Consider the following 21,974-nt stretch of genomic DNA (forward strand, 5'->3'; position numbering starts at 1 on the left):
AAAAAAAATGCTAATGGAAAGGTTTGTTGCATGGAATCATAACTGTGCATTACAGTGAAAGGGGGGAAATATCAGTTATTTGGGTGTAGGGTCTCCTACCTTCTTCCATACTAGGCACTGTTCTTCATTTTCATTTGTTAAAATATTTATACATGAATAAAAGTCCACAGCAACAAAAACACCCAGTTAAATTCTAAGCAATTAAAAGAAGTTGTGGAAAATAGTCGCATACAAAAATACTGTGAATATTTTTGGTACGTAAACATGAGCTGCATTCCAAAGCCTAGCCGGGCTTTAGAGGCAGAACCTTTCCAGTGTCGTCACCACACAACCTGGTTAGACCGTTACATTTGTGTGGCCAATAGGATACTAGGAAGTTTTTGAAGGAGAGGCCTACCCAAGACCCTCCATACCTCAACTGCAGCATAGACTTTGGAACATAGCCACTGTGGAACTCCGGGAAACAAGCAATATACAAGAAAAGTGTAGCGTATGACCTCATTCATATGGGTAAGCTGACGAGTCACTAATTTATCACACCTAAACCCACTGTTCTTTTCTCACCTTCCATTACTATAAACGGTTTCCAGGATATCAAACACTAGATGACATCAAAAGTTAAACAGGCACATTCAGAGATTCTGCTGTTGCGGTTCAGGGCTGCTCTCACAATGACTTCAAGCATCACAGCTTGTGAACATACTTTCTAGCCAGCTAAGAGTCTTTCAGTTCTAGTAGACTTACTGACACTGCATGCACGGCTCTCTTGGAGTCTATCCACAGACTTGAGGTGAAGTTTAGGTCAGGGGACTGTGAAGGCCATGACTTGACTCTGTTTCTGTTAATGGCCATGTCTTAACCCTTTAATCCAGAAGGGCTTTTTACACACTAAGGCGTATTATTCAGTAACTATAGGGGCTTCTGTACAAACTGGTGGGTCTATTCTTTGGCGACATTTGTAATAACACTTTCAGCTTTTCAGGGGTTAATTTCATTAAAAAACTAACTAAAACACTCTGCTACCTTCTCATAGTCTTCCCCTGCTTTGTGGGCATAAATTATTTTAAAGTTCTGGCTGCTAGGCAGCTGCTCAGATGAACTTATGGCTGCTGGGTGTTGGGACAAGGTTTAAATCACAAAATAAGGTTTCATCTTTAGCTTTACATCCTTTACTACTTCTAATATTCAACAGAAAGTTTGACATGGGGTGTTTGCATACCACTGTATAACCAAACCTTCACTTCCCTCCTAGCTTGACACACTAATGCCACACCTCAACTGATGCAATTAACTGTTATTCAGGTCGTCCCCCTCAGACATTTCAACAAACTACAGTACATCCAGATATCTGCTCCTCAATTACTCACAGGCACCAGGAAAATTGCTCATACCCTCCCCTTCCAACTACTTCTCTGTTTTCCCGTTCCAGCCTGAGCCTGAGATTTCAGCTCTTATCATCACATTTCAAGCATTGAAAAATAGATTTGCCAATACCTCTCTGAAATCTCTTGCACGACAGCCTGGGCAGAATTCCCCAAAAGCATCTTAGCATAAAAATAGCTCTTAAAGAGTCAAGTGAGCATCACACTGAACACTCCCTCCACCAGTTAAGATGAGTTTAGTACTAGGGATGTCCTGATCCGATCCAGCATATTTTAATCCCAAACTGGTTCCCATTTATTGTTTTACCACAGTGTTCAGATCTGGTGTCCTCAAGGCACCATTAACGGACATTATTTCCCGCCAGCATCAGTAAGGATGTTCTCAAATAAAAAAGACAAAAAAACATCAGCAGTGTGGAAACTATTTCGCAGTGGAACCTTGAAAACATTACAGAATACCTAAAGATGTTTGATAAGCAGTAACATCCAGCAGGTTTAATCCTATCACTACATCCGTGTAGCAACATTAGCAACATTACTGAGTATAGCATTTTTAAATGCAACTAAAGAGTAAATCTGTCCTACTGTTTAGCCCTGTGTCTCCGGTTCTGATTAACTGTAATTATTTATTGGATGCCGCGTTAAAAAAGACACATGATGAGTGGATCTGTTTGTAAACATTTTTTAAACTTGATGATGGAAACTCTGAAAAGTGTGTTTAGTTGAATTATGGATGCATTTAGGAAAAGGGAGTACCTGAGCCATTGGTTACAACATGACCGGAAACTGATTAACACTAAAAATTATGCTTCCGCATTAATGTTTGGTACACCCTTTTTAAGCTTTACATGTCTGTGCTACAATAGTAATAGCATTACTAAAAGCAATAATATTACTATTAATTTAATTAGCATTAATGAAAATGTAATTATAAAATATTAAACTCGACAAAAAACTGTCATTTTAATAAAAGTCTCTACTAAACTAAATCAATCAGTCTAGAATGTATCATTATAGAAACTAAAGTGATTTTACTTTAGTATTAATAAGCAGCTCATCTAATCTAAACTGTGTGACTGTTTTATTTATAAAATCACAGCGGGCAAAACATCTTGATTTGGATATCCCGACTTAGCATTAAGGTCCTTTCAGGAAGCTGGGCCCTGTGCAGTTACTGTGCAGTGTACTTAGACACTGATCTTCTGACATCCTATACAGCCCATTGAAGCTAGAGATTTTTCAGTGCCACTGCCCTCAAACTCTGGACTGCCTTCCCCAAATAACTCCAAGGCAACGCAGGCTGTGACGTATTAAGCCAAAACCCAGTACTCTTAAGTTTGCATAATACTCTTTCTCTCCTACACACAAGCGCAACACCTCTCCACCCTCACTCCTAGGTGGCCTCCTCCTAACAGTCCAGACATGTCTACCACATCTTTTTTCCAACTACCTGTTCATGCATGTCTTATGTACTATACTATACAGTATTATTACATATACATTTATTATTAGTAGTAGTGTCATTGATTCTGTGAAAGATCCTATTATGGATTATTATCATCACTAGTAATTCAAACACCTGAAAATGCCACCTCTAAATTCATGACTACATTATTTCATATAAATCTAGCAGAGTGAGTTTGTGAGAGAAGCCACTAGAGGTGTAATGACACACATACTGTACAATAAAATCTGATTTTAAAGTCTGACATCAAGGTTAATTTCTCAATTCTTTAATGTGTTAAAATGTCTTAATTCCATATCGCTGTAATATTTACACACACTAATATTTGTATGCATTATTCATTGTATGCATTGTACATTATACATTATAATATGTACAATAATATTTTCAAGATCAAAAAAGAATTACAACACCTAGGATTCATAAGAGAATAAGGCATAAGGCCCTCCACTTCCAGTCTACTTTGCTCTACTTTGCTCCAGACGACCACTGTTGATCCCAGACTGTGGTTGCCGGCATTGCCATGTGAATGTATTTTGGCTAGGGGGTGCGGCCATGTCTCGGGCCTAGCGGAGTGGGGGCAGCTAATAACGTTAAAAAGTTACATTAAAAATAGCAGCCGAGTAGACCACATAAAACGTGGACTGTCTTGTGCGCCAAAACTCTGAGCAAACTTGTCTTCCCCACTGAAAGTAAGTGGAAACAGGAGAGTCTCTTATGCGCTATTAATAGGCTAGGCACCGTTACTGAGAGAGGTAGTCTAGCTAAGGCAGAAAGGCAGCTGCTAGCCTAGCTAAGGTAAATGTAAACTAGACACAGAGATATTATTGGTCACAATAATATACACCCCCACTTTCCATGGTCATGTGGTTATGAAAAATAACGCATCCAGATGACAGCCAGCCACCAGCGCCTTCGTTTGCAGTGGTCTTTTGAACGAGAAACCTGGACTGCTATGGACTGGCCAACGGTCACGTTCGAGTATGAAGGACTCGTGGTGAGTCACAAGATTTATCGCCAATCAAGCATTTCTGAGACCAACCTACAAATGTGTAGGATCTACAGAGCCAGGTGCAACATCTGTAGTCAAGTATGCTGCAAGATGCCATATGAAAACTGTAGGCATCTATGCCCAACTGTATCTCATCTTGTACAGTTTTTAATATTGTAATCACTTACATATGTCATCATTACATTCACTCAAATCCGTCCTGTTATGTTATTTGGTGTGTTCTTCTTTATGGTCAATGAGTATACATTGATGATGCTTTTCATCAGAAGGGATAAATCAATTTGCTGAACTGAAGGAAGAATGGATGTATCAGAATATAGAAAAACCCTTGTAGGGAACAGTGTTGGTCTGACGAGATCAGCTGGGTGCATCAAAGGTATTTGTGACCCACAATACAATGACTGATAGTAATGATAACACTAAGATAAGGTCCCCCTCTCTCTCTCATTTGCATTCCCACCCTTTGCTTAGGCCAGAGGGGTGGAAGAGGCATCTGGAGACACATTTTGAAAGAATTAACAATCCTGTCACTGTGTCTGTGTCACGTTTGGACTTGCTGTGAAGAAGGTAACACACTGAATCACAGGGTGATACAAATGTAAACTTAAAGTCCATTTAACAGCATGTATAGAGTTTCACACCACAGAGCCTTTAAGAGTGTACTCCCTCCATCAGAAGAAAGGGGCTTTGCTTGTAATGTAGGATCTTCCATGAAGCGCTGATACCATTGGCTAACATGATTTTAAATTTGGATTTGACCTAAGAAAGGATTATCAAAATGGGGTTGTAGATCGCTGATAATGCCGCAGCCACTTCCCTTTACAATAATATTTCAAACAAAGACACCCAAGCTAACGCAGCTGCTGCGATGCAGGGCGATATTTCAAGCTAGCTACTTGTTAGATACTTGATAACAAGAGGCAGTCTTCGCACATGCGTGTTTCAACAGTCAGTCAGTCACTCAACCAGTCATAATGTGAAATTGCCTCCTCTAGACCGGCCCACTAGGTGTTCCGGCAATAATATATTTGGTCAATGGTTTGACCCCTAATCAGTTTGACTCTTAGAATTACTCATGATTTATCTTTATGGAGTCAGACTAACCTTAATAATTATATTCATACAATAGTCTTCACCGGTAACCCGGTCACTGGGCCAGGTTCTCCGGAGTAGAGGTGTACAGAAAAAAAAAACTCTACAGCCTGCAAGGGAAACTGCAGTTATTCATAATCTACTGAAATATGAAAGGACTTTGCTCACTTTAAATCTACTCAGCCTTCTCAAATTGGAGCCTAAATTCTACACTTTCACCTCACTCTTTCCTTTAAATTCAGTGTACTGATGTATAAGCCAGGACATCAAAAACTGGCACACCTGAAGTCTGAAGAAAGTGCATTAGTAACTGATATCTGAGCGCTTCTCAGTTCTCCGATTTCTCATTAGCTCTACTGCACAAGGTGTGTCCTGAGCAATGGGGAATACCAGCTATTTCCTGCAGCCTAAAAGTCGACTCCAGAGGAAAAACTGTGGCCTTTTAAATCCCAAATAATGCAGCATTCACACACACACACCTCTATGACTGAAAGTCAAGAACCTCGGAAAGGTGACAAAACTTAATCAGGTAGAAAGATGCCAACATATGTCATATACATCGGGTGAATCCCCGGTAAAACGTCAAATTTACTTTTTTTTTTTTTACAGTTAAACTAAAATTCTCCTAGTAATGTAATGCTGCCAATAATGACAAATATATTTCTCAAGATTCCCTCAGAAGACCTAGCCTGTGTGTCATACAAGTATTTTATTTCTTCATAAACAATGATAACGTATCATTATGGATCGTGTACATATCCCACAGTGAGCTCCAACCAGGCAAATAAACAGCCTCCACCATGCTGGATGGGTTTAACACTTGAGTTTCATGTGCCTTAGGAAAATCCTAATTGTGGCTAATGTGAGATAATGATAGTACAGCTATAACTTCACTAAAAAAGACAAAGTTCTCAGTAACTGTGCACCATCCTCGTTTGCAGAAATTCATGAAAAGATCATCTCTAGTGTTAGACAGTGGAGCTTATGCACACCTCAAGTCAAGAGGAGCGAGCTAAAGACTTGACCATGGCCCTCACTGTCCTCGGACCTACACATCATTGACAGTCTGTGGGCAGTCCTCAAAAGAGCAGTGCAGCAAGACAGCCAAAGAATCTCACAGAGAGAAAACCTTGCAAAAATACTCCAAAAAAGAACGGCAGCACTTTTCTTAGCTGCTACATTTTTTTTTTAGACAAAAAACCCTAAAAAGTATCATATTTAACATTATGTCAGCTTTTTACTCTTGACTCTTAATCTTGACCGGGCTGGCCAAACTTTTTTTTTTTTATGCCACTGTCTATGTAGTACATATCCTAATGTTAGCTGTGTTCGGATTCGCTCCCTTTTACTAAAAGTGTCTGTCCTAGCTATATAAAAATATAATAATTAATATAACGGGTCATCTATTTTGTAGTGTTGCTCGAAATCTCAACAGTGATTTACACAAAAAACACCGTCACTTTTTACTGAAGCAGTGCACTCTGCACGTAGTGTCCGAAACAAGCCCTTTGGTCGCCCCCCTGGTCAGTTTGCAATGCAGCAAATGAATGTACATGTTGAACAGTGGATGAGTTACAGTAGAGCTTTCTAAACACAGCCACTCAGTTTAATAAAGGCTGGATATTTCGTTTGCTGATCTTCCCCCTCCAAAATGCTGAAGTCAATTTTTTTTCTAAACCGTCCGTCAGAATCGTCAGTATGGAAATTTCAGTACCGATCAGCCCAGCCCTCAGAGTCCACCTCCACTCAGCTACCTCAGCACTGATGGAGGAACTATATAAGTTAGTTGATCTTAATCCTTAAAGCTCACTGTTTCCAGAGCCTGACAGACTTCAAAAAATATTTTTTTAAAGATGGATCTATAACCCAGGCTACTGCTCTGAGCGCTGTGTTAATATCACTGTAATATTCAAATAAGTCTCACCCCAGCTATTATTTTGGTTTTACTGGCCGCTCCGGATCTCGCGCTGTTGTTGTGTTTGTGTGTCCGTCCTGTCGCGAGCAGTGCGTCCGCGCGCTCTTCTCCCTCCGCTATTTCCATCATTATTAACTTCCCTGCACACACGAACACACACACACACACACACACGCACACACACACACTCTCACACTGAGAGTAAACACTCCTCTGGAGGGAACACTGTACAGCACGGTGAACCCTGTTGTCTCTCAGTCTTAGGACCACCCTCTTACGCTGACGAATAACACACACACATATATATACATATGTATATATAATTTTTTTTTATTTTTTTTTATTTGTTTAAATACTCCACATTTAAGAATGCTTCACATTGCTTAAAATAAAAAATTAATTATAGTTAAAATGTAGGAACCTAATTTGCCTGTACTGTAGCTAACGTTTCCGCTCGGGAGAGACGTTGTTTTTGTGTGGTTAGTTATTTGGCTGTTAGGCTATTACGGTTCTTAGAACCAGTAATATTTAAAACTATTAAGACAACATAATACTTTTAGATAATAATAAAAGACCTGAGGTAAACTAAAACCTATAAAAAAAATGCATCCCAGCATGAGAGCTCATTACACTAAGCTGTTTCACAGAAAACGGCTCAGACATTGGAAGGCGTGTTTCTGCCACCCTGTGGTCATTCCCTCGCTAATGCCAGTTAAGTCCCATATATGCCTGCATTTTCTTCATTGGATTTGTCTGTGACTGGTGGTGTTGCACTGGTTTGAAATGTGGACTGGGGGTCCCCTGGCTGAGTGTCTGTATGAGGTGACACATAATAACTATGGTATACATTAGTACTTACACCACACAAGCATACGCACAGAAGCCCATTTACAGATTGAGGATCCAAGCAAGAAACAAAAAAAAAGGCCAAAATAATGTTAATATTGATAAATATAACAAAATAATTGACTTGTGTCCTCCTAAATCTTAAATTCTCCCTCCTGGTTTTCTGTGGAAAGTGGAAAACACTGAAAACTCTGAGGCTCATTCATGAATTCACTATGAACCCTTAAAAATGAGAAGTGTACAGTAATAATACAGTATAATACATGTTCAGGCAGGTTCTGTTTGCAGTTTAGAGATCACCTCATGTGAGGACATTGGATGGGAAGCTGTACAGTGTGATAGATATGCTCCTCGTTCACACTCTCAGAGGACACAAGTGTTCCACCTCTGCACTTCTGCACTTCCACACCTTAAACACACTAAATATAATAATACTAATAATGATACTTACAATTCGTCTAGCTGTTGACCTCATTTTTGGCTTTATGTCATCATGTGAACAACCGTATTCTATTCATATGAGATGAACTACAGTAAATGCCATTAGGGAGGTATTATTCTCAAGCAGATCTGCTGACCTTTCCCTTTTTTCAATCTGTGCACGATACAAACACAACCCGTCCTGTTTACAATTCCCTTCACTTCACACTTCTGATGCAAATTCATGCCGAAACCTGACGCATATTAGAATATTTTCTATACATTCATGAACGTATCCCTTAGAGATGTAGTATGTAGTAAGTAACTGTTGTGTCTTTGAGTCGTTAATCATACATTGTATGTCCAAAAGCTGGTAGACACTTGTTAACAGGGATGAAAAAGGGAGTTGTAGTGTAATATAGTGTAAATGACAGTTACCGGTTCTGCAGAAAATGCTGGATTGGATACCAGAGGGGGGGAAAACAAAGAATGAATATGATCCAGCACTGTAATATATCCTGAAAAAGCACACACACACACATGTAAGTTGTAAGCTGCTGTAAGGAAGCCATCTTTCAGAGAAGTGAAGTGCTTCAATTAAAAACAGCTCATATGAAAGCTAAAGAGTTTTAGCAGAATGAAAAATGTCGGAAAAGAAAATGCGTCACAACTTTGTTATCTTAACAGTTTCCAATATTTAATACTTCAAACACTGCTGCTGTAGTTCTCTGTCTCCCTATAACGGTTCAGTATAACTTTGCAGGACGGCAACAGTAGATCGGGAACAGCATCACCATAAACTGTATATTATGACTAATGATTAATAACTCCCCACCTTTTCTAAGTTACAAATGATTGAAATCTACTCACATCCATTTCCAGCTTAAGAGATATTAAACTCCACTTCACACCATTTACTTGACAGGAATGCTGAACACATGGCGTGTTTCTGGCCCCTTGTGCTCAATCAGCTGCAAATGCCAGTTTAGTTGTAGAGCCGTGTTACTTTAGTTATCACAGTGGTATTTTATTTTATTACGCTCACAAGCATCATATATCCATTTTTAAACATATTAATTACTAATTATTTTGCCATAATAAGCTAAAAATTATTTTGTTATATTTTCTCTCCTCTGTGTGTGTGAATGGACTTCCAGATCTATGCATATGTACTACACCAAGCATGACACTGTTGGTTTGGAAAACAAAATCTTTACTTATTTACATATTAGCAATTTTACTGTAAATGCTGCTACTGTAATCTGTCTCCTTTCTCCCTCCAGTGGTCCAGTGTGACTTTACTCTGAATAAAGGCACCAGCAGGCTCTGACCAGTAGAGGGGGAAAAGGTTACACCCTGGCCAGCGTAGAGTATGGTGAGTGAAACTACTCACTACATTCGAATCATTGAACACAACCATCTGCAACTATTTTATTTCAAAAAAAGGAAATTATAATATAAGATGTACACAATCAGCCATAACATTAGCACCACTTGCAGGTGAAGTGAAACACAGTCATTATCTATCATCTACAGTGGGGATATTAAGTCAGTTCTAGAATGTGATGTGCTAAAATCAGGTAAACTGGGCGAGCGTAAGGATCTGAGACACTTTGACATGAGCCAGATTGGGATGGCTGGACAACTGTGTCAGAACATCTCCAAAACATCAAGCAGGTCTTGTGGGTTTTTTCTGGCATGCAGTGGCCAATACCTATCAAAAGTGGTCCAAATGAGAAGGACAACCAGTGAAAAGGCAACAGGGTCATGGGCATCTAATCCACAGAGTAATCCATGTAATCCACGGAGGCCCCACCTCACAGTTTACAGGACGTAAAGGATCTGCTTCTAATGCTTTGGTGCCAGATACCACAGGATGTCTTCAGAGGTCCTGTGGAGTCCATGCCGCGAATGATCAGATCTGTTGTGGCGGTACAGGGTGGGCCTACTCAATATTAGGTATTAATGTTAAGGCTGATTTATGTATATTTACAGTAATAAGTCCTTATTTACGAACTCACAGTGCTCCCTTGTGGAAGCCTCCTAACTTTCAACCTACAGAAAGTTAGACTGTTAGTCAGCCATTCACTCATTTAGTCAGGATCAAAGTTTAATAGAAAAGTTCATGCAATTATAAACAGTGTTATATGTTTTAAAAAAAAACATATTAAAGCATATGCAGAACAAATGGCACTGATTAGTCATCGAGCTGACTCACAAGGAAATACATGTCCTTTTAAGATCCACTTCACACTTTTTCCTTGTAAGGACTACTTCCCCCCCTTCCCAGTCATTGAATCAAATGCTTGTGTAAGTTAACAGTTAATGTCTTCCAAAGAATCAGAATATGCCTAGTAAACATAACCTTCCCTGACACAATGTTAGTCACCTTTCACTGACGGTCCCTGTTCACTGCTGGTTGACTCGTATAATTGTAGGCTTCGATACATCTGCAAATTCATTTGCTTCCTTCACACTGTGGCCTTCCACAAAGGGCATGCCCCAAAGGCATGCAATCTCTTCTTTCTGTCAATCATTAACATCTGCTTTGCGACCCAGTTTCCACATATCCAACAAGACACTCACTGCACTGCACCACCTCCTCTCAATCTATGAATCCTGTCTCACACCGCAGGTATTTATAGCCTGATCATCCTCGTACAGCGTCATCCACCTTAAGCACTCACGGCGACTCATTTCTTTGCCTGGGGAGCTTATTTACAAGGACAGAGTAAAACTGTAAACAGCTGTAAACTGCTGCATAGATTGTAAACAGGAGCACAAATGTTTATTGCAAAGAAACACTAAACCTCATACAACCTCTGTGCAGACATCAGATCGACCAAGGAACCAATCAGAGTTAGCAATATGCTTACGTCACCTACCTTGATGGATGAGAACAACACATCCAGGTACTTTGCTTTTGAAAACAGTCACTCTTCTTGGACCCACTTTGAATTTGGATTATAAAACTGCATATATGAATAAATGTAAAACTATCAACTATTTGGTACCTACGCTTCAACAGTTCCTTGGCTTTTCCAACACTGTTCCATGTTCTGCTTTTAGCATTATACCTGTTGACTTTAGCATCATTAACTGACCTGTGATGAAATGTTTGCCACAGATCGGGTCCCACAGTTTATCAACTTTACCCTCTCTACAGATGGCCTAAAGCCGCAGAGCCTCTTTGCTAAGCTACGAAGGTGTTGCAACAAGCAATTTCAGTTTCACTGGTTCATCTAACCTGCTTTTCATAGCTTTTCACACAGTAATTAGAACCAGTAATTAACACCAACACCTGTGCTAAAACGAAAGGCCACATGCTTGTTCGTTTAAACTCTGTGTGCTAGCTCTGTGTTTGCCATACAGTCCTGTGAGGTCTTTAATGAGGCCTGTAATGGAATCATGGCACTGGGCGGTATAAGCTTATAGCTAACTTTCTTTTTGCAGGGGCTCTGTTTTGAGCATTTATATATAAATACGCTGTTTCATATAAGTTTATATTTAAAACCAACACACAGGGCTTTTATTATAATTTAAGATAAGGCAAAAGTGTATAGCACATTTCAAACACAGTGGCAATTCAAAGAACTTTACATAAACATAAAAATACAAATACATAAAAACCTTAAAATCATTTTAAACAAACATTTCAAAACGATAAAATAGCACAGAAAATAAAATATAAAACAGTAAAAAACATTATTATTATTAATATTAATAAGAATAGTTAAAAAATATGTATTTAATAGTTATGACTTTGCTACTGGATAACAGCCGTAACTGAACAAGATGACCTGATGACCTGTATGATGGAGGTAATATAACTAAACACATACAACTTAAGAAATGTCTTTATAATTACCAATTACTAATAATTACCCTTCCCCTACCAACACACACATTTTTAGAATCAGGTTCAGCACTTCAGCTTCAGATCATTAGAACATGGTTAGAGGGGATTTTGTAGGAGCCTGTTTTATTGATGTCCTCCAGAATCTTCAGTCATGTTCAAGTCATCTGCAGATGTGCTGCACCTGATTTCAATTTTAGACATTTTAATGAGTAATAAATGTGTTTCTCGCAAGAACATTTCTAGCAATTCTATTCTAAATACATTTTACAAATGTACATTTCATCAGTTGTCTTTGCTTAGGTACATCACTGCCATCTCTCAGTGTTGTTAAAATGATCAAATGTCCATATATTGAAATGTATGAAAAAAGACAGGGTGTTATATGGGGTGTTTCACATGATTATGATAATAAGTAAATAATAAGTTTTGCATTGCTAAGGTGAAGTATTCTGGTGAGCTGGTGAAACTTCAAAGGTGTGTGAATTATGACAACTTATATAACTCTTTATGCAAAAATTGTTCTTCATATAGGAAAACATCTGTTTACAGCTGCTTATAGAACCTGGCTCTATATAGCATTAAATAAATGTAACTATTATCAATGAAGGTCAATGAATCTTCTTTCAGTATTATATAGAATTCTTGTTGCTTAGTGTGAACAGTAATTTGAAAGGTAAGAATGCTGTCAATATCAAAATATGTTACATATCATTGCTGTCGAACAGTAATCTTACATCTCCTTATATTGCATCAGAATTTAATGATAAATGGACCAATAAACATGTTCCAAGATTGAACATGTTTCCATTGACTTCCATTGAAAGTTAAAGGTTTTTATTTTTTCCTTCATTGCCATTTTGGAGATACATGGTTTTTGTGTGACAGCACCAATTTTTAGCATGAAACACTAATCGCATGAAGGGTTGGGTGTTATGACCAGTGCCCAATAACTGTGTAGGTTTTCCAACCAGCACACTAAAACAGCTGCACAAACTTTAAAAGGGATCAGAATGTGATAGCGGAGCATTAGCTTGTAAAACCAGACCTCCTCTCTGGCGTAGCTGCCAATATGGTGAACATCCACACATGTGGATATAATATGGTGTCTATAGTGGTCAAGGCACGCCAGACCTTGCTGAGCATGATTACACCATATTAGCACAGTCCTGCTGCGGCTACACCACTGTTGTGGTGTAAGTTACGGAGTACCGCATGGAGCTTCTATTCACCGTACGCTCACTGGTAATCATGTTGCACGGGCTGATGGAAGTCGGAAACCCTTTCAAAGTCTTGACGACTAACGTCCTGAACCTCTGTCCCATGAAGGCGTAGATGAGGGGGTTGAGGCAGCAGTGGCTATAGGCGATGGTTTCAACCCACTGCATGGTCATGCTCAGGTGACCCCACCATTCGCAGCTATCCAAAACTTCTGAATAAAAAAGGATGTGCAGGAATGCGACCACATTGTAGGGCGTCCAGCAGAGGAAGAATATTATAACCACGGCTAATATGAGCTTGATGGCTTTGTACTTCTTCTTAGACTTCATTGTGACCAAGATGGGGATGATCTGAGAGTAGCAAAAGCCCATGATGAGGAGCGGGAGCAGAAAACCAAGGACGTTCAGCTGAATGTAGCTGGTCACCTTCCACTCCTTAGCTTGGTCCAGCTCGCACATCCATCTGGAGGAGTCGTTATTCACTTTAGAGAATATGGTGTCTGGGAGAGAAGCCCCCACACTGAGAGCCCACATAAACAAGACGAGCGCCACACCCACTCGGGCTGAGCGACGCTTGAAATAAAGGGCGGAGTGGGCGTGGACAGTGACAACATAGCGGTCTATCGTCATGAGGAGCATAAAAAAGATGCTGCCGTGGAAGCCCACCTTGTGTAATGCCGTCACAGCATGGCACATGAAACCCCCAAAGGTCCACTCTTTAGTGGCACCATAATGGGCCCAGAAAGGCAGAGTTACGAGGAACAGCAAGTCCGACAGGGCCAAGTTCAAGAGGCACACATCCATCATGTTAGATCTCTGGTGGGATTTGGCAAGGACACACAACACTAGGCCATTGCCAAGGGTGCCCACAATGAAGACTATGCTGTAGAGAGTTGGAAGGAAGACTTGGCTGAAGCCTATTAGGTAGTCATTGCTGCAGGGCTGGGAGTTATTGTCTGCTATTAGAAAACAACAAGCAAACAGATAAACATTAAGACATAAGTGCAGGTAAAAAGACATAAGTGCAGGTAAAAAAAAAATTCATCATTTCTGATCAGTTGTTTTGAGAATTTCCCCACTGCGGGACTAATAAAGGACTATCTTATCTTATCTTGTGCGTTACTTTATTTGTTTGGTGTCTGTGTGGCATTCTGCTCGTCCAAAAGTAACACCAACCCTAGTTTACAATTTTCTTCCCAAAGAGCGAAGGACAGCAAAAGGAGAGATCTGTGGCATCTTCAGGCCACCCACAGAGGATGAACATAGAACTGGAAAAGCCAATGAAATCCCAGTTTTATAAAGTTTAGCTTGTAATAAACATTTTTCAGGTGAGTCTTTCTTTAATTGGCTGGTCCACTTCACCTATCCTATCCTGGCATTGTAAGTCCTGGCTCACAAGGCCTAGCCTAAAACACTGTAACAATTTTATCCCAGTCTTTTATTGAATAGCATTGCTGCTTCTGGTTTTACCAGTGTAGCTAGCCCTCATGTTTAACCTAGATAGCTAGTGGGCTGAGCGGATGCAAATTGAGACGTAATTCAGTTCTCCATTCTGTGGCACCTTTACAGCATGAACTGTACTAATCTATCTGCTATAAGCTATCTGCCTGTAATCACCAGACCTTTGGACATCCGACTCAGTTTGACTAATCAAATGTTTGTTTCTTCTTGATGTTATGACACTGTGCTCAACCAGAAGCTATTAGCTAAGTGTCCACAATCACCACAACAAACATTGAATGTAGGCTACCATACAATCTACAAATCTGCGTCATTATTTCCCCTAACCTGCATCACTTTTCCCAGCCATCCATAAATGACATATGGAAGGTTGATAGCAGCTGCCTCTGTCTCTGCAGATCTGTAGCTCGGGCTTGAGTTTAGACTATAGCCTCTTTTTACTGCTAAAATATTTCAAATGAATAAGTAACTCATACAGCCACAGATATATGTACGGTACGCGTATATCTGTCACATCCGTGCCTGAGTTGCTAGTGCTTTTGCTTGTGACCTTCGAGATCCTTTTTACTCAGTGAGTTACTGTGGTTATGGGGAGCATCAGCAGTAAGTATGTGTGGCATGAACCTGAAATTCCATTGTTTAATTCCACATGTTTAATATTTAACAATATTTAACTCTTTGTTTGGCAGGCGTTTAGAGAGCTAAAGTGGGATAATGAGGCAAGCCAAACCTGAGTGAGCAGTGACTGCCTTGAGCAGGGGTCACCTAGGAGCATGAGCAGGAAGCGAATGTAACACGCTTGCCTCTCGAACCAGACTGTGGTTTCTCTTGACTATGAACGGAACTTTTGCCAAACTAAAACGCCACCAACGCATGGGGAATCACGGAGAGTCAAGGACACTCCTGGAGATTCAGTGAGAATCAATTCATGGCCAGGAGTGGCTGTCATGATTCCCAGTCCCAAGTGCAACACATGAACAATAAATGAACACAAATGAATAGGAATCAACCAAACAACCTTATACGGGATCGCCCAGAAGGAGGACGCAATAACGGGGACCTGACACTAATATGCTGTATAAATTGTTTTGCTCTCTAAAGGGGGAGTGGAGAGGGAAAGGGACAAAGACAGGATAGAAAAAGAGTGAAGGATAAATGAGAGCATGTCAATTTATTCTTGTTTTTTTTGTTTTGTTTTGTTTTTTTGATGAGACAAACAACGGGAACCTGTTATACTATTAATACTAACTATAAAAGTATTTTTTACAGTGCCTATTAAAAGTATTGGATAACCCCTTTTTGTCCAATCTTTTACTTCTTTTAGAATATAATTTGGCATTGTTTTACAGGACATTACAAAAACTGTGACAGATTTCTATGAAGTAATGTGAGTTATATGAAAGTAGTATATACTGTTAAATAAGTAACTGCATAAATATTCACCCTCTTTCAAAGTGACTAACCTAATTCAGCAGAGGTCCAGGCAGTTAGTGAGCAGTAAGCAGTGAATGTGTCTCTGTGTTTGTGGTGTAACAACAGTAGTTTGAAGATCCAGGCACTGGTTAGTCAGTATTCCTGGCTACAAATACACCATGAAGACCATGGCCAATACACTTTTTCCAGAGAACCGATAAGCACCAAAGCATTTTACTGTGAAATGTCAGGCATGTGGGCTTGTGGATAAGATCCAGGGGCGTTTCTAGACTACTTGTTGCACTGGGGAACATATAGCTTGCCTAATAACACACACATGCATAAAACATTTCCTGTGCAGCATAAAACTACATGTAAAACTGTGATTTTTGTCTTTGTCTCATCGGTTCATGTTAGATAGATAGCACAGGCTTTTAAGTAGTTTCTTGTTAAATTGGCAAGAGCACAATGCTCATTCTGCAAGCTTGTGTTATCAATGCCCCTTTTTTTTACCAGCTAGCTTAAATAAAGTCTATGCTAACGTAACGAATGCCTTTGCTAGTTTAATGTGGTCTTATCTGTATGTTTGCTAGGTTGTACGGTTATAATGGGCTTTACCAAGACATACAGCTATTAGCTATCATTGCCTTGTCTGGTCCGTGCCTGACTCTCTTTCAAATATTGTCCACTGACAAATGTCCATTACTCCGCTCACAAACACTAAATAAACTCTTTGATCGAAAGCGTTAGCGTCTCAAGCTTTTGGTAAGATGTCAGGGCTAAAATTGTCTTTTTACCGCTGTGATTGTAGTAGGGCACAGCAATCGGGTCGAATGACGCCCCCTGATTAGATCAGGATTCTGCTCCTATGATCCCACTGCATTGCACAGATATTATGTTTAAGCTATCTCCTGCCTCCACATTTACAGTTACATTACAGGCAGTCATATAGCAGATGCTCTTTCTGGGGTAACCTACAGATACATACAGTACAGAGCACTCGTAGATACTGATAGAGTATCTAAAGCTTGATCTAAAATGAAGAAGTACCAGAGCATGCCAGATCATATCAAGTCCTTCTCGAGCACTACTTGTGCAAGATTCAACATGTAGCTAAAAGCATGCAGGGCAGTGGATTTCCTGAAGCGTGAATAATGAACTACTATAGAGTATTTTTCATTCCTCTTTCCTTCTTCCTTCACTCGAAGAGTTCTGTGAGAAATGCCACAGAAGAATTACTTTTAGTTCCATGTTTGGAACAGAGCCGGGTGTCTGAACAGTTTTTTGAAATTTGGGAAGGTAAGAAATATATGTTAGCATTTATAAACCTTACACTACTTGTTGTCAAAAGGCTTTCAGAAAACTCCACAAACACTAAACATAAAGGCCTTAAAACGTATAACTATTACTAAATATTGCAATAAGCAAAACAAACAGCAAAAGAAAAGTCCACTTACTTGTGTTGAGCAGGGTCCTACTCATATGTGATAAGTTCATGTTCTGACAGCGAAGTCAGAGAGGCAGCACTCTGGGTAGTGTGTCAAGAGTGTGAGCTGTTGTGTCCTGAGGCAGGCTTTTACCACACTGAAAAAACGGAGACTGTGTTTGCTAATGTAAGCACATCCCTCTAAATACAGCAAGTCGTTCATGCCTTAAACTGGTAGTCATGCTTCTTATGTGTTTATGTGTTTTGTATGCTGGGAATACACAAACAGAACTGAAGGCCCAACACATCAGATTTACCACCCACAAACAGAGATTTCTCAGGACAGAGAAATCAATCAATCATGTTTTCATATGCAATGGGTGGGACCAATTTCCTGAGAAAAAACATCCCACTCTGCCTTCTAGGAGTCCTAGACAGCTGAAGAAGAACTAGAAGAAGAATACTGTTACACTGTGGATGAACGGCACAAAACACCGCTTCTTTTGCCAAGGTGTATGTGCAGCTTTCCAGCAGACCCTCTCCTCAAACTGCAGTTACTTTTTAACATAAGTAGAGCTAATGCCATGATCCCTTCTCATTCACCATGCTTGTGCTCTGCAGGATCTCTCTCTAGGCTGCAGCTCAGAGAAGGTATATTTGGAACCGACGTAGACTCTAAATCAGTTATAAAGCTCCAGACAATGTAGGTCTGTTCCTAATGTCAACATTTACTCAGCTCAGTGACTTAGTGACGTTAGATGTTCACTGGAAGGAGCTCAGCTGGCTTGTTGTGCAGGTTTCTGTGGGACAGTAAAAAGATGTTTGGCTCAGTCTACATAATGAATTTCCCATAAATAGCTTTCCAAATAATTAATATTTTTCCTGGTTGCACTATTTTTTTTCCCTTTTAGGGAAACCCCTAAATCTTAAGTAACACTTGTAAGATGAGTCAACATGAATACAGAACTTTACATTTTACAGTGTAACACACTGAACTCTTGATGCAAATGCAGAACTCTTTTTGAATTATTTGCAGTATATTTAGTTTAGCAGTCCTGTGTAGTCCCACAGGGTTCAGTTTTAGGGTTTTCTAATTGTGGAAGTAATATAGTTATGAACTATGGCCCTGTGCGGCAGGGTTTAAGGGGTTCAGCCTAAAAGAAAGACAGACAAAGCCTGAAGCAAAAGCAATCAAACACATATTTCAAAATATGTCACCCCTGTTTGCAAAATTCACGGCTGACGTGCCCTTGAGTAATTAGCCACCTGTACTGTAAAGCATCATACTATTACACAAGACACTCATATTCACAAGACACTCCCCATATTCACCATTTGGGTTGGCCTCTGCCTGCAGTGAGCACACATGCCCACAGCAGTGGGGAGCACAACCCCCAGTTGATAGTGTGGCAGAGACAGTGGCAGCAGTAGCAGCAGTCACTGTTGGAGTATCAGGAGAACACATTTATACATCAGAGTTCCTCCCGATGTTAGGCACTGAGGGTTAAGGGACCAACAGTGGCAGCTTGCCGAGCCCACCTATCGAACCCACAACCCTGTCATCCATACCCCGGTGCTCTAACTGCTTCTATAAGCAGCCATTTCATCAGTAAACAACAGTGACACCACCATGTTTGACATAATATGGTATCATTATACCATCATAGTATCATCTGTGTAGAAAATCCTGTTTTAGAACTGGACGGGCTTCCTAGTGGTCTACTCAGCCAGAAACAGTGCAGAAATAGTGCACACCTGAAGTCATACTACAGGACAGAAAACTGGCAGTGAAGCTGATCACCAGGAAAAAAAAATAACATGAATGGCGTTTTGCATACTGATACTGAGCCATAATTAGGATGACTCTTGTTGTAGTTTGCATGTCATGTTCATCAACACTCCTACCGAGCAGGTCATGCAGAAACATGCCTCTGGCGAGGGAGGAGACTTCATTTCCACTGTAAAAACCTTCTGGGTGAAACAAAAGGCAGGTGTGACTTCACTGATTGTTTTGGGAAAGCAATATACACTATGAGCCCAAATGTTTGTGGACACCCCTTTGAGACTTCTTTGAACTGTACTCATGTCTGACACTGTAGAAAAGCACTGTCACTAGAATAGGACTCTCTGTAAGAGATAAACATGAACCTACTGGCACCATGCCTAATGTGAGGCATGCACTAGAGGGGCATAAAACTATTGAGTGTAACCGTGAAACTGTGTGCTCTGGAATGATGGTTGGTGCTCCATCCAATACTTTTGTGCGTGCCACACTGAAGTGTGAAGAGATACATGGTTCAGGTCGCTGTGACCCATAGATCAGAGGGCTGGCGCCTGAGAGGACACACTGTCCGGGTTGAGAGGTAACCAACATGTCAAGACAAGGCTGTAAATATGTCAGGCGCACTCCCTCCCCAATGCAGCTGTAATCTATACTAGAAAGAGCAATAGCGTTTCACGAAAAGAGAAGAGAGATTAACATATGCCGTACAGGCAGTTACAAGGCTAACACATGATTACAATTGGCACACATTATCACAAGGCTAACACATGACTACAATAAATGAGTGGATTTTAAATGAGCCTATTATGAATCAACATACAATTATATATAATATATATATATAATTATATAATCAAGTAAATAGTGTCTCAGTGTCTCAGAATTAACTAGCATTAGCTGTTAGCTGCTCCCCAGGCTTCCCTGCAGTGGAGCTTCCTCTGGTCTTCCCTTCTCTGATGGGACTGGTGTTACCCACTTTAGCTTCACTTCAATATTCTCCGGAAGTAGCCGTTGTGTTTGGCCTTGAAAGTCTCAAATAAATACTTTAAATAAAGTGATAGTTTTAATGTGGTTCTGATGGATTTAATTATTAATAAAGACAGAATGTTTTTAATGAAATGTTCCTGACATATACTCATTATTTAACTATGCCAAGATAAGTACTGGTTTCTATTCTAGGCCACTTTTAAGACCTTTTATTATGAGCCCTGAAAGATCTGTTGGATCAAGTCAAAAATTGCTTTTGAAAGATTTATTCAAAGAACAATCAAACATAAAAAAATTACACAAAACTCTTCAAGCCACAGCAGAGCCGTTGTTCCCCAATCTACGGCCCTTGTTCTCTGTGTTATGTCTAACCTTATGCTCAAGCTAACACATCCCAGATTCTTAATAGCTTTGAGTTTCTTCTACCTGATGATACCCTTAATTCCCCTTTATGTAGATTTTAGCACCACAAATCAAAACACACTCATTATACATACATCAAACTAGAATCATTATGACAAGAAAGTTGTTGAAAAAAACAACAGCTCATAATTAAATTTAGATTGGACAGAATAACCTTAATAACATACCTCACCCATTAACAGTCACTACATGTTTATTATTACCCCCTATTTAATTACAAACCTCCTGCCATATGTATCTCTAATATAATTATCTATGCTGGTAAAACGGCAGTGGTGAATTTGACAAGATTTGTTAGTTGACAGGCTATTAAACTATTATACTTGTATGACAGAAACTGACACACTGACCCCCCTAGTGAATGAACACACACCAATACACATACTGTACATACTATGTTAAAAAAATACTGCAGATTTACTGACAGAGAGGACCTGGTGGTTGCAGGATTCAGCAAAGTTTTAGGCATTATTTTTTATGTATAAGCAAAATCATCTGCAGTCATAAAAAAAGCAAGGACACCTAACTTGCACCCTGCTACATAACCATACATTCAGAACCATGTTCTTCATTGTTTAAACTCTGTATCTGCTCTGTAGCTGTACACTGTGTGTTTTGAGAAGGTTTTTGAAGGTGTTAAGCATCTAGTGTGCTTACTGAGACACACATACACATACATACACTGATCAGTCAAAACCTTAGAACCACTGACAGCTAAAGTGAATATATCTACTAATTTATTTATTATTCTTTGTCTGTATTGTGTTGTATTGTCTGTCTGCACTTGTACTGTGTTGCACCATGGTCCTGGAGGAACGTTGTTTCTTTTCACTGTGTACTCTGTATATGGTTGAAATGACATTAAAAACCCACTTGACTTGACTTGACTTGACTTAAGGCAGCGAGTTCTTGAATTTGATGTGTTGGAAGAAGGATCATGGTCAGGCTTACAAATCTGAGCCGCTTTCACATGAGCCAGATTGGGACAGCTAGACAAGTGAGTCAGAACATCTCTGGTCTTGAAGGATGTTCCAGGTATGCAGTGGTCAGTACCTACCAATAGTGTTTCAAGAAAGGGCAGTGAACCAGTGACAGCATTATGAGGCCCCACATTACAACTTACAGGACTGGTGCCAGATACCAAATGACACCTTCGGAGGTCTGGTGGAGTCCATTGCTTAACAGATCAGAGCTGTTTTGGCGGCACAAGGGGGACCTACTCAGTATTAGGCGGGTGGCACTAATGTTATGGCTGTATGTGTGAAGAACTGTT

At 39.9% G+C, this 21,974-nt stretch overlaps 2 protein-coding genes across 3 annotated transcripts in view; both read right to left on the reverse strand.

Annotated features, from left to right (window-relative positions):
* The window catches only part of LOC140547858 (venom phosphodiesterase CdcPDE-like), a 53,515-nt gene extending 35,777 nt beyond the window's left edge, over positions 1–17,738 (reverse strand). Inside the window, exons 1-2 of one of the 2 annotated variants that reach the window (XM_072671106.1) lie at positions 17,540–17,738; positions 6,876–7,006 (exon numbers count right to left, since the gene is read on the reverse strand). In XM_072671106.1, the coding sequence (XP_072527207.1) occupies positions 6,876–7,006; positions 17,540–17,579 (171 nt within the window). In that variant the 5' untranslated portion in view covers positions 17,580–17,738. The remainder of the gene's footprint in view (positions 1–6,875; positions 7,007–17,539) is intronic. The other variant, XM_072671105.1, reaches the window with a different exon arrangement.
* Positions 11,187–14,907, reverse strand: LOC140547864 (C-C chemokine receptor type 4-like). The gene has a single exon (XM_072671114.1). The coding sequence runs from the start codon at positions 14,226–14,228 to the stop codon at positions 13,167–13,169; it is 1,062 nt and encodes a 353-aa protein (XP_072527215.1). The 5' UTR covers positions 14,229–14,907; the 3' UTR covers positions 11,187–13,166.
* Positions 17,739–21,974: the final 4,236 nt, after the last annotated feature.

Source organism: Salminus brasiliensis, chromosome 25 (genome assembly GCF_030463535.1).
Source record: "Salminus brasiliensis chromosome 25, fSalBra1.hap2, whole genome shotgun sequence".
Lineage (NCBI taxonomy): Eukaryota > Metazoa > Chordata > Actinopteri > Characiformes > Bryconidae > Salminus > Salminus brasiliensis.

Coding starts and splice junctions, on each gene's coding strand:
- LOC140547864 (XM_072671114.1), bottom strand. CDS start 14,228: ATGTCTTTTTACCTGCACTTATGTCTTAATGTTTATCTGTTTGCTTGT.